The 13,498-nt window shown below is 36.7% G+C and overlaps 1 protein-coding gene across 1 annotated transcript in view; it reads right to left on the bottom strand.

Annotated features, from left to right (window-relative positions):
• SLC38A6 (solute carrier family 38 member 6) overlaps positions 1–13,498 on the bottom strand; it is a 43,390-nt gene that overhangs the window by 13,672 nt on the left and 16,220 nt on the right. The window contains exons 6-8 of the mRNA XM_059819391.1: positions 9,283–9,361; positions 4,381–4,463; positions 3,852–3,910 (exon numbers count right to left, since the gene is read on the bottom strand). Coding sequence (XP_059675374.1) covers positions 3,852–3,910; positions 4,381–4,463; positions 9,283–9,361 — 221 coding nt within the window. The remainder of the gene's footprint in view (positions 1–3,851; positions 3,911–4,380; positions 4,464–9,282; positions 9,362–13,498) is intronic.

The raw sequence follows: 13,498 nt of genomic DNA, 5'->3' as shown, positions 1-13,498 counted from the left end.
CCATTGTGGCAATAACACATGTCTTAAATTGCACGACTAAGAACAACTGACAACTCAAGGTACGGAATTAAGTAGTAGCTTGCTCAACAGCAGTCTACAAACTTTGTAAAAAAGGATTCTCAATGGAAATCCTCCAACCATGTTTCTGACACTAAACTGGCACTGCTTTATACCAGGAGATCTGTTCTTACCTGCTTACTGATTGGCTAAACTGCCTCCCTCTGTGCAATGTGAACGGCAACCTCATCTGAGGAAGGGCGTAAGAAGGCACAAGAACGTGCTGGTAGTACATCAAGTAGTTCAACCAAAGAGTAAGCAAGGGAGAAGGAGGAAAGGACTGAACACTAAAATGTAACTTGGGCCTGTATCGTACATATGCATGACTCTGCCACATGGGTCACCCCTGCTTCATCTCTTTCTTGCACACTAAGCAGCGAGAAGCTACGAGCTGAGACACAGATGCAGACTGCTGCTGCTGTAGTACCACAACCATGAATGCATGGCTGTGCTATCTCCCCAGGAAGCCCAGGCTTGTTGGCTAGCTGAAGACATTTATAAGGCTGAGCAAGAAGGCAAATATTTTTTCAAGGAGATCGCTGCATATTTAATGACACCCAGATAGGGGAAATAAAGGAGACACTCTGACGGCTCCAAAGTAGAAGGCTTTGTGGGAACTCTGGCTAAGGTTGGAATAGGCTTCCTGAGTAATGAAAAGGGGCATGAAGCTAAAGGGCAAGCTCTGGGGAAAGTAAAGTGTGCTTGGCACTGGTGGGGGCAGGGTTTCCTCCAAGCTAAAGAGCAAAGATATATATATATATATATAAACATTGCAGAGGGAGGACAAGACAAGCCAAACCTAAAAAGCTGAAGAACATTTTTCTAGAATAAAATTAATACAGATTAAGAGCAGATTGAAATGGAAATAAAAGGAGATAAACTAAAACAGACTAGGTGCATTTAAAATCTGTAATTACATTTGCCCACCTGCTTAATTATTCAAATCTGTTTGAGTTTCCAATTGGAGTCTAAGTATTTCTGATGAGGTCCCCCCAACAGGAAGAGATTTTTAAGTTGGCAGCACAGCCTAGTTAGCTGAGCAGTCATGCAGGCGGCACAACCTTCCTCTGGAACTTTAAGCCTGTTTCATATAAACACTGTCTTTTGAGCATAACAAACATTCGGTTTTAAGTGAAAAAAAACCTAAAACCTGAAGAGAGGTTCTAGTAGAAATAGGGTATTTTAAACCCACACCAAAAACATTTCTGAAAAATAAAGTTAGAGGCTCAAAATTTTCTAATAGTCTCGGTGATGTTGCTTTTTCGTATCCTGCAGAGGGAAAACAGGAATCCCTTTATTGCAGCAGTACTGACGGCACTCAGCAAAGAGGGACTCTCTGTGCGTAGCATCATTCATTACATATGGCAGGTTCCCAATCTGCATCACATTTTGTTCTGGGGACGTAAACAAGAGATTTAGAAAAATACCATCAGGAATCATTAACACCTTTGTTGAACAAGCTACCAATAGGGCTGTCTCCACAAAAAAAGAAAAATCTGTCTTTACTCTTCACCAACATTCAATATAGCAAGAGGGGAGGCAATAAAAAAAAAGTTTAACAATCACATTTAATTTCTTTTCACTTAGGACTCAAGTCAGGAAAGTATTCAACAATCAGAAACAAAAGTGCTCAGGACCTCATGGAATCTGGCTTTGAATTAATAGTTACATATATTTGTTCTTCTCCCAGATCAGCTCATCTCAGTGTTTTCACTTTTTTCCAAATGAGGACTACAACCAGTACATTAACTTTAAAGGAAAAGATACTGAAGCACAGAGAGGAGATACGTGACCTGCCAAAGCCCCACAGCAGAGCACAGGGAACAAAGAGTAGTCTCTGGACCGTTTGCTCAGTGCACTCACCAGACCATACTGACCAAGACATACGCTGTCTGTCGTACCTATCTTTTCTGCAGGCTGTATTAAAACTGTAGCTTGCTGGCAAAAAGCTGAACAGATGGTATGCACTTGAAAATGCACAGAATTATTGTATATGCAAAATATAATTGTATTACTTCCATATGGCTAACAGAGTTTTCTTCTGGAACAAATTAAAACATATCTGCGATACAGAAATGAACATTGTGCAAACTAAAACACCATTTCAACAGCACATATCCTCCACTTCAAAGCTATTAGATATGAAAACTAAACTGCAGTTAATGCCTTTGAGTTCCACTGCCTAAAGAAGTCAGAGAAAATATTCTGTGAAGCGTGTTAGTTTTCTTTCAATATCCGTAACGTCTTTTAAAAATTTTGACCTCAATTAGATTTACTGTGGCTGCTGCTTCATCACTTAACAACAAAGAGTAAGCATACAAATTTAACCATTTCATAAGAAATCCAGTAGTCTGTGTACTCCTTCATTTGTACTTTCTACCTACATTTTTGTTAGAGAATCAAAACTACACCCTAGCCTAAATCATCCCAGCTTGACATGTCTGCACTCAAGTATTGCTTACACACTTGCCTTTTCTGAGCTCAAAATTGTTTTCAAATGCATCCACCCATTACAACAGCTTTCTTCAGAGATGCACACACATTCCCTTTGAAATCCAGGAGAGGAACTTGTTTTAAAACACTTGCAAATAGCTTCAGCCAAAGGCCTATTTCACCATTATCGTTAGTGCTTTCTCTTTTTTTTTTTTTTTTTTTAAGATAAATTTTAGGAGAGAGGTCAAAAGTTAAGGTAATTTATAAATATTACAAATGAATTTCCATTAGCTCTGGAGAGGCTGTGGCTGCTCCTCAATGCTCAGCTTAGGAAGAATACTTCCCAAGGTCCTACAAACACTGCAATTCTCCAGGGATACCCTAGGGAGATGTTTTGACAGCTTTGAAGTTTGGTTTTATCACATGGTTTAGTTCCTAATGGATTGCCTTGGTCTCCTGGATGGCATGTTTGTTCAACTTGCCTTCAACTGTTTATCCCTTTGTAAAACAGGTATTAAAGGCAAGTCGGTGCAAGCCAGAATGACAGGGGAGAGGGGGGAACGTTTTTCCAGGCTCTCAAATAAGATTCTTGTTTCTATACCTAGATGACAGAGTGTGAGTTGCTTGGTTGTACTACATATTACACATGTGCATTAACACACTTTTTCCCTGTAAAAAGAAAAATAGTGCAACTTAAAGGCACATTTTCCCTCTTAGATCTGCCTAGCAGGTCTCACTTTTGATATCTGGAAACATCTACCTCACAGGGGCCTTGAGAGGGTGAACATCAGGGTCAAAAACCCCCATATGGCTCAGAGAAAAGAACTTTTCCTTTCAGCGGGAAAGAAGAATAAGGCAATTGACATATTAATGAATCTTGTAAAATGCCTTAATGAAGTTCTAGTTTTCTTTGCCTTTTTTTGAACTCTGTCACTCCATTATACATGTAAATTTAATTTATTTGGAGTATATTAAATTTTCTTCTGCACTAGTTGCAGTAAGTAATAGTTAGAAGCTAAGAAAACAGAATTCCATTCCATTACTAGTAGGGAAACAAAAGTATATGTGCCAGCTCCCTTCACTGCACCGTCAGCAAAACAAAAATATTGTTACATTTACCAGTCCAAAATATAATTATTTTAAATCTTTTCACATGCTTGGAAGTCCATATACATTTCCATGCCTCAGCAAAACAAATGTAATCTGTCCAAGCAAGCACATACTGAACTTAAGGAAAACTCCAAATTTCACATAAAAAGTTAAGGGGGGAGGGGAACACAATTCATTTCAAAACAGACTTATGAAAACATTCAAACAATAAGAAAAAAAATAGATAAGCTGTGCACAGATTTTTAACTTACCACAAGAGCAAAGTACACCATAAAGAAAAATGATAAACTACTTGTGTAGCCAAGAAAGCCTGTAAAATAACAGTAAAAATAAAAGAGAATTTATAAGGAAAGTGATCCTAATGTACAGCTAAAGCTTTACATTTTAGGCATGTTTTCTATTACAGTGCTTGGTATCTGGGGCTTAGGACTCAGAATAACAACATTCCAACTGCCTGTCACAGATCATTTATGTAGTTTTGTAGGGCAGAATTAGAACTGGCTTACCACTAATGGCATGCTGTAAGTAAATGCAGCTCTTTAATGTTCTGCTGTAAAGATTTTATTTTAGTATTGCAGACAAAATACTACTGCAACCCAAGTAATAGGTTAACTAGGCAGGGCTGGAAGGCAGAACACACTACAACGACTTCAGTAATCCCCACCATCACCAGCCCCCTGCCAGTTAAAATAAATAAATAACCCATTAAGTTTTTAAAGTCTTCAATTGTAATTGCTACTAAAGTAGAATAATACTCGCTTCTCTCCTTTAATTACTCACCAATTTTAGGAAGAAGCGCAAGAGGAAAAACAACGCAGACTGAAGTAATCAGTAGCAGCAGTCTCCCATCAAGGTACCAAGACCTGTTGGAAAATCTATTTATGATTGATACAAAGCTCAAGAGTCCAAAAAAATATGTTCTACTTTAAAACTGTGATCGTAGACAAAAAAACCACCAGGACAAGAAAAATAAATAATTTCCAGTCCCACATGCTATTTACATGAATTTGTATTCCTAGTTTCTATACTGTGATATAAAATAGAGCTCCCAGATAAGGAGGAAGCAGGGCACCATCCCGTAATGAACCAGCATTGCTGGCAATGTTCCTTAGGCAAGCATCTGCATATATCAGGGGTCTGATGCATGTAAAGTTATTTCTCAGCAGCACAATATGCAAATCCCTGCCTTTATTCAAAGCAATGATCAGAGGGCAAGGGTATTTTATACTCTACAGATTTCCAGTAGAAATACTTACATAGTATGCTACATGCATCTTGAATTGGGATTACACTGAGTTGCATATTTACACAACTGCAAGAAACAGCAACATTAATTCCCATTTACTGCTGAACTTCCCTTCCAGTTTATTACTGCTACATGACCTTAGCTCCTTACCATTTCCAAGAGGTGTGAAACAGAAAGCTAAGCTACCCAATCTATTTGTTTGGAAATTCAGTTATGTTTTCTAAACATACCAACTTTCTCTTCTGCCCAAGTTTCATTACACCTATCGTTACAGCGTCCAAATAACAGAAGAAAACAACAGGTAACTCAACTTTCAGTTAATTTGAAATTATGTTTGCTGTCCAGAGGTGATATAAGAAAGAACAGCAATAAAGAGAACTTCCTTTTCTTTAACTCTGCACAAAGTGATCACTCGTTCTTTGCATACATTCGCACAAAAACTGAATGACAAAAGGAATGGAAATTATGATAATGAAATCTGTTATAATTGTTTATACATAAAACTCTACATATAAAAAAAGCATTGTAGAGGCATATGAAGTTTTAATCCATTTAAAATCCATTCAAAGTATCAAAATCTCATCTCCAAACTGAGGAAAGCACAGATGTATAAGTTGTTAAGAAACAGAAACATCTTGAGGGTGGCTCCCCCTAACTTGGTAAGAACCATATCCTGTACTGATAAACATCTTGCACATCAGCCTCCGACTTTACTACCTATAAACACCTTGGCCTTTGACCTTCAAGTTTATTTAGTCCAGGATATGGTTAGCACCTAATAAACAGGCAGCACCTCAAGTTATCATAAGGAAAGTAGCATAACACCTGTGTTAAAGAAAAATTGCCATATACATATATTAACTACTGTCATACATCATGGACAACCACTTGCGTCACTCCTTTGAAAAAAATTACAATATAAATGAACAGAGAAATTTCAAGGTCGAGGGCATCTTCACCATACCAAAATCAAAGTAACCCTTAAGTAACAATGTCTATATTAAAAATTACGCAAAACGCATCATTCTTCAAAAAATATATTACTAGCCTAGGTCTGCTACTGCTATAGTGAAATAGCAACTTTGCCAACTTCAGCTCCCTGCTGTAGTATTCTTCATGTCATTATCATTTGGCATTCACACATTTTTAAACTTTTTCTTTCTTTCTAATGTGGTGGATGTTTATATTAGGAGGAACAGTATCATAGCAGTAGGCAAAAGTATAACAAATGTTGCACTATGTGTATACACGGCACCTCTGTTTTAAGTCTCCCAATTCTAAGCGTGCAGCAAATCCACAGTTGCCGTTGTAGCTCACAAGCTCAGCAGGCCAGAGAAAAAGTTTTGGTTACTTTATGGTAAATGAAAAAACATTTGTGGGGGAACAGGGAAAGAGAGAAGAAAACTGCAGTGAGGTGATGGGAAGGAGAAAAAATAATTTTGTAAACTGCTTAATCTTGGAATACCAATTCTTTTATTTAAAAAGATCTCAAAAAAATGAGTAGTGGACCACTTACTGGTTATCAAAAAATGTGTCCATTTTTTCCTCAAAATACCGTTGTAGAAATACACTTACTTTCCAAAGGCAGAATAGATGTTTTGATATTGCCTTTAAAATCAGTTTGATCTGCAAATTTAATCCTATATGATAAAAGCGTTCCAAATATGAAATATGGAATATAAATCCTTGACTCCACTGCAAATGCTTTGGCATGCAGATGTTCCTCCTCCCTCCCCCATATTTTAACTAAAAGCAGACATTTATAAATCGCTTTAATTTCATTCCTGAATGCAACAGGACAAGAGATTCATATGTTCTAAATTAGGATCTTACTCTCAGTCCATATCAATTATATAACACACAAGCAAGACAACTTAATTGCATCAATCATATCCTCCTGACAGGGTCATTAAATGTTAACAGAGGGCTCACAAATTACAACTTTTTAACACAATCCTCATTTGAAAGTATGTTCATGTCATTGAAACTATGTGGAATTCTTGTTATGCAGACAGACTGAAACATCTCAACTAGCAATTAACAAGTGTTCATACTGTATGTTTTTGGGTTTTAATAAAGACATGAAGATGTATTACACACTGGCTCTGAGCCTTTCAAACACATGCACACCTGCTAACCTTTATCCCTAAAAATAATTCAATGCACAAAACATTCTTTAAATGGCTTTCCCAAAAGTATGCTTTGGGATGGTAGATGCATATAAAATATTTTTTCACACATAGTTTAACTGACACTTTTGATACATTCTAACTACAGTTAAAGATAAATTCTGCATCCAAATGAAAGGGCATCAGATGCTATAATGACTTACCAGAAACAGAACAGTTGTGCAACCACGTCTGGAAACAAGTGGTCCAGTTAAAACAGTTTAATCAAACTAGTCAATATTTATGCCCTATGCATAAATAAGTTGCTACTTAGGCTTGATATTTGATTACCTAGTTCTGTTGAACAATTTCCTACAATTTAAAAACTCTGCTAGTAAAAAACTACTCTTAACATCTGCTAAGAAATACACAGAAACAAAAGATTATGATCTACCATTAATATGCAAAAATAAATGAAATATAGATGTGGGCATACACAGAAGGTCAGCCGTGTGCATGCACCTGGAATACTGCTTGACCACTGCATTTGAAACATTTGCCTAGGCAAAGAATAGAGGAGTCAAATTGTGTCAAATAAACATGTATCAATGGAAGAAATCCCAGTAACAGGGGCAGAAACAGGACAAGACTCGGGCTGACAATCAGCTTACCACTTGAGCTGTGGTTAGTATTCCTATGGACAATTTCAGCTCTTTCTAAATGCAAAATTTAACTTCATTCCCATCTCAAACTGTAATTTCAGTTAAGGAAGAAGTACGGGTGGTGGCAGTGCTCACAGCACACTGAGAACTACCATAGCTCAGATGATTTGTAATAACCAGTTCAACCACTGTAACCTGTCTGCATGCTGACCAGTGTTTGCATGCAGATCTGCGCTAGGACCTTGATAAAAAAAGCTGGTGGGAGTGTTATCAAATAGGCAGCTTAATAAGTTGTTTATACTGCCTTTTTTAGACAGAACAATCCTTTGAGCAGTATGCGTGCATGCGGGACCTCCAGATTCTACCTATTATGAGCGCTCATAAGCTGTTTGTTTGTTATCTTTGTTGGGAAAAGTCACTTCTATAAACAAAGCTGATATAAAACTAAAAACAGCAGTAAGTGATGTTATATGCTAAATTTGGGGACAGACTGCAATGCACATGCAGCAGATACAGTAGCAGGCTCAACGCCACTGTGTATGAAGAGTGGAGTTAAACGTATGATCTTGAAGAAGAAGGTGGTAACACCCAAATGAAAAGCTGATGACTACCACAGCTGGAAGAGATACATTAGCAGACTAAATATGACATATACTTATAAAACATAATAGTTTTAAAAAAAAACAAAAGCTCCTTACTAAAAACATATTATTGCAAGGGCCAGGAGGGCAGAAAGACATAAAGCAAGATTACCACCACACTTCATTTCTCAAAATGTTCGTTATAAAATGGGAAAGTTATAAATGACAAAATATAAAATGAACTAAAGTACCTTTTAAAAAAACTAATTTCACACTTAAAATTCACCCACAACATTCAGGAATAATACAAGCATCACACAGCATTGAGACAATTTCACCACATCTCAGAGAAAGTTTTGAGCTCAATACATCTGAAAATAGCAGTTTGGAAAAACAGCTGTAATACAATCTAAGATACACTGTTATGAATGACAGCAGCACTGGAACAACTCAAACAAGATATTTCAGTGCTGAAGCTGCAATGTTTGTCTTAGCACAGACACAGATTTCTTGTGAGAGTTCTGATAGAAATCTGAGGGACACACTCCTTACATATAGCTTTATAGCTCAGTTGCGAAGAATAATTTCTTTACTGGGAGCCAAGTTACGGAATTATAAACCAAGTCTGGAAACCTGGCATTTTTCCCAAGACAAGTCCAATTACTGGAGCAAGACAACAAAATATTTAAATTTAAATGTCTGCCGGTTTTTGTACTGTGGTTTTGAAATATGTGAAGTGATAACATGACAGCAGTTTAAATGTTTCTCCTCCTCTCCCTCCTGTCCCCTTCCTGCTTCCCCTTTTAAATTTTTACAGAATGGAGATTTCTGTAGATGGAGTTTTGCCACTGACTTTAAGGTCGTCTGATGGGAAATTGCTATGAGGAAAGAATCACGCTCTGTGTGTGTGTGCTGCAGAAGGCTTCACATGCCAAATACATTTCATGTTCTAAGAACTCCTGTACATAACTAATTCTTTTAGCATGTGAAATCAGAAGGAAGGGTCAGTACCCATCTCCTTTAGCAGTCCTGAACCACTTTCTTCTTCAAGACAAATACAGAACGTATGAAGCATTTTTCCTTACCCACTCTCATCTCCGCTTAAGAACCCCGCAACAGCACCAGGAAGTTCAGACTTAACAATTAAAAGATAAGATGACATAGCTGCAAACAGAAGTAGAACAGATTTAGTAGAGGAATACCAGTATCTCTGGTTGTAACAATTAGCATGGCTTAACCAAAGTGGTTACAACTGGAACATCTCAGCTATATATGAGACACCATGGCACCAGAATCAGAATTTATTTTCTCATATGCTTCCTTTAAAAATAGCTGCAAATCCCAGAGTATTGTACTGATATTAGCTAATGCCTCCAAAGAGACTGTTACGATGTGAGTCTTGAAACAAGGAAAACATAATCCAAAGGACTAAAAGGCAAAACAATATAAAATACAGGCCTGACCTTTTACCTGGGAACACAGACCTACAGGCTAGAGACAGACTACAAAGCTCCAGCACTTCACCTTCCTCTTTACTCTTTGTAAGGCATTGTTAATGACGAGAGTAAATATTAAGATCTGTTTCTATCAATACAACAGTTTTTTTTAAAGACTCAGTTTTTATTGCTGCTCAGTTGCTGTTGCACTAAATAAATCTATGACAGAAATTTGAAGACAAGAATAGGACTTTAAAGGTTCGTTACATACTGGATGGTTTGGCCCTTGGAGGTAAGAGGGTTATCAGTGATAGATCTCTGCTTCTCATGCTAAACCCACCACTAAGAAGATTCCAACAACAACATAAAGTACAAAACCATACAGAACTGTGAATCAGAAGAGAAACTGTTAGTTACTCTTACAGGAGTGTTGACTTGAAATTAAGTGTTTATAATTCTATTCAGAAGAAAGCAATGATGCATACACATAAATCCAAAAGCTACTTCACTGTATCACTTTTCTCCTTTACTATATAAAATGATCAAAGGCATAAAGCAGAGGTTTTTTAAATTACAACTTATACTAACCCGATACCTTCACATACTGTTCATGTCATTTTTTCTTTTACATAAACAGCAAGTATTTATATGAATGAAAAAACAGCAGAGAATTACTCAGAAAAAATGAAGCTTTACAAACAGCTTCAATGAATATCAAAGCCTACATGAAACTAATTTCCATCCTTCAGCAGCAAGTAATTTTAATAACATGCCAACAAAAGTTTAGTTACATTTAAAGCTGGACAAAAAATTATCTGTTGTATCCAAGTTTTACTATTCTGTATTTATTAATTATTTTGAATTTTACCGTGGTGTATTCATTAACACTTTAAAATTAAAACATAAATTTTAAAAAGGTAAACCAACAAACTTCCATAAGCTGATTTTTGAGTAAGTTTGTGGGGGTTTTTTTAAAGGAATGTTTTGAACATTAAAAAAACATGGGGACTCAGACACTGCTGTACTACAGCAGTTAATGTTAAATTTTGAAGAAAGGTAACGTAGTCTCTATAAAGAAAGTGAATTCTGTTAATACAAAGTGACATCTACCTACCGCAAGGTTAAATTAAAACCATTTGGTAGGTCACTAAATAAGGAAATATTCACTTCTTCATAATTAAAAGCTCTGTTTTTTCCAATATTCGAGTGTATTTCCCTCTTGACATGTAGCTGTTGATTGTGTCTGGTGAGGTGTTTACCTGCTGTCCTGACTTTACTTTCCTATTTGCATGCAACAGAATGTAGATTCAACCAGACAAACTTAGAGCACACATATTTCTAAATCACCAGAATTTATAAGTAAATTAACACAATTTCTCACCCTAAGCTACAGGCAGATGCATATTTCACCCTAAGCAAAGACAAATTTTTAAAAAATTGAGGGGGGGGGAGGAAAATTCCTCTAAATTATAACTCAACTTTATTTATCCATTAGCCTTCCTTCTTGTATTATACAATACTTTATACACAAGCAAGTCAGAATTTACATATATTTATACCCTTCAGGAAGATTTCAAAATTAGTTCTTTTGCAGCCTCAGCTGCAGAAAGCTTCCAATTAATTTCCAGATCAGATTTCCTCATAATATGCAATCTGTCACTCTTCCCTTGCATTCCTATTAGCCTCTGGCTAATCATTTGACCACTTATCCTTTGTTGGGCGCTTACTCTTTGTTTTTAAAAGAGGAGTCCTGTTTCACTGAATTCCACTCCTAAGTAGGGAACCAATCATGCACCAAGAAACTTGCACATGCTAAACATTTGTATGCATCTTTCTTCCTTTCTCCGGGCATATGGGAAACAATCTCACATAGTAGGATTTTTTTTCCCCAGTTTATAGTCTCTTGTTTGTTCTAGAAGATGAAGAAAATAAATAATAAATAATTTTATTTATATCCTGATGCTGAGATAAGACATGAATCTCATCTGTAAACCTGAGCAGGACGCCCATGCTAAATACAGTTTTAAAAGTCAAATCCTGCTTTTTCTTCACTTACAAACACAGTTGTAATTCTCCTCAAGAGCAACAGCTCCTTGTAGCTTTACTCAGTGTGAAAGAAGTAAGAGACGCTAGCCCCTGTTTAACTCTCTGAAACACACTACAGAGTGAGCAAGGAACGTTGTTTGTTTGTTTTTTAAAGCTGACGCCAAACAGCGAAGCATCTTGAAAAAGGGCATAGCAACTTGAAAAAATTATCTCAAGTAGGAATAAAATGCATACAGTATGACAGACAAGAAGTCATGTATCCTTTGCTCCAAATAAGAAATTTTACTTAACTTCTCTGACGCCCACCACAACCGAAGCCGTGTCAAGTTATATTGTAAAAATCAAACGTCAGCTATCCTTGGCAGTCTTAATGTATAACGGAAGGAAGAGATTACACAGTCACAAGGCTAAACTGTGACACAAGTGAACACAACAAAAAGCGTACCTTGTGCTTTGATTTATTCCACTTTGAAATACTGGCTTCCTCTGTCATTTTGAAAACAATTTTAATGTTTTAATGGGTAACTTTTAAGGCACCTTTTATCACATACAAAAATTACAATAAACATACATTCATCTTTAGAAGTCAAGCATTCAAAACGGAATTAGCAAATGTCAGAAGCAACATCCCCTTCAGAGTTCACCCCCCTTGCACACACACAGTGTCTGAGAGCAGAACTCATGGCTCTTGCAACCCAGTCTCATCCTCTAAATTAAAAAAGAATGTTATGTTTTCTTTGCGTCACCTTCTCTTTGCAACATGAGACATCTATCTTTAGCACTGAATGAGACAGCTTTTCTGCAGAACGACTGGTGTACGACGACGTAGTTTGAGGCTTTAGCAATATGCAGATGCAACAAATGCTGAACTACGGCTATGTGAGCAACCTTCATGTAGTCGTTTCCTAATTTTCAGGTCCTGAATTTGCATATATTACATTATTTTTAAATAATTTTCAGTGTGTACCAAGACCTACTTGACTAACTAAGCAGGTTTGAACTCCTCAATAGGCCTTGACACAGAAATGCTATAAAACAGTATTCAGCAGAAATCAAAATTGTATTACTACTTTATTATTCAATAGGCTTACCACTGTCTTGAAAGCAGCAAGAAATTACATTTGTAAATACATATATCACTTTACCATCTTCTGAAAACTTGGTATTAGCTCTTTGACAGAAAAAAGGTGTTTGTAAAATATAAAATGGGGTAATTGCTTTACACTTTCATTATTATAACCTGGAGTGCCACCGTGAGATATCGCTCTCTATAAATATACATACCATGCATACATTATTCAGAATGTCCTTACTGTGCTACAGTGTTGTTTAACACTGAGCATATGTGCTCCTACCTGAGAGAAGCCAAGGTTACGTTTTTAAAATAGCCCCCAAAACACCTCTTCTGAGGTACTTAAAATCAAGTATGTGAGTGGCTTTTTGGTTACCAAAAAAAGAAGTGTAACTTTTCCTTATTATCCTACCCAAAATAAGATCAATTGCTGAAGTCCACAGCAATGATGCAAGAGAATATGTATATTAAACTTATGTGTAAACATATAATTTATACCTTCCTTAGAAAATGCCTGGTGATAAATCCCTTCAAATCATTTAATTGGAGGGACTGAATCTAACTCTTCTGGTTGGTTTTTCCTAATCTACCACTGTAGCTGATCATATTAGAGTGCTATAAAGATGTCTTACATTATTAAGCGCTGTGCAAAAATGGAACCAAGCTGCCCTCCAAACTTCACATAGGAGGAGAAGGTAGGGGGCTGGGAAAAAGTAGACTGCAACAATACAGCCACACCAGCTCTTC

This window comes from Gavia stellata, chromosome 7 (assembly GCF_030936135.1).
Source record: "Gavia stellata isolate bGavSte3 chromosome 7, bGavSte3.hap2, whole genome shotgun sequence".
Classification (NCBI taxonomy): Eukaryota; Metazoa; Chordata; class Aves; order Gaviiformes; family Gaviidae; genus Gavia; species Gavia stellata.
The sequence above is the reverse complement of the archived record's forward strand: the minus strand, read 5'-3'. Positions and strand labels throughout refer to the sequence as shown.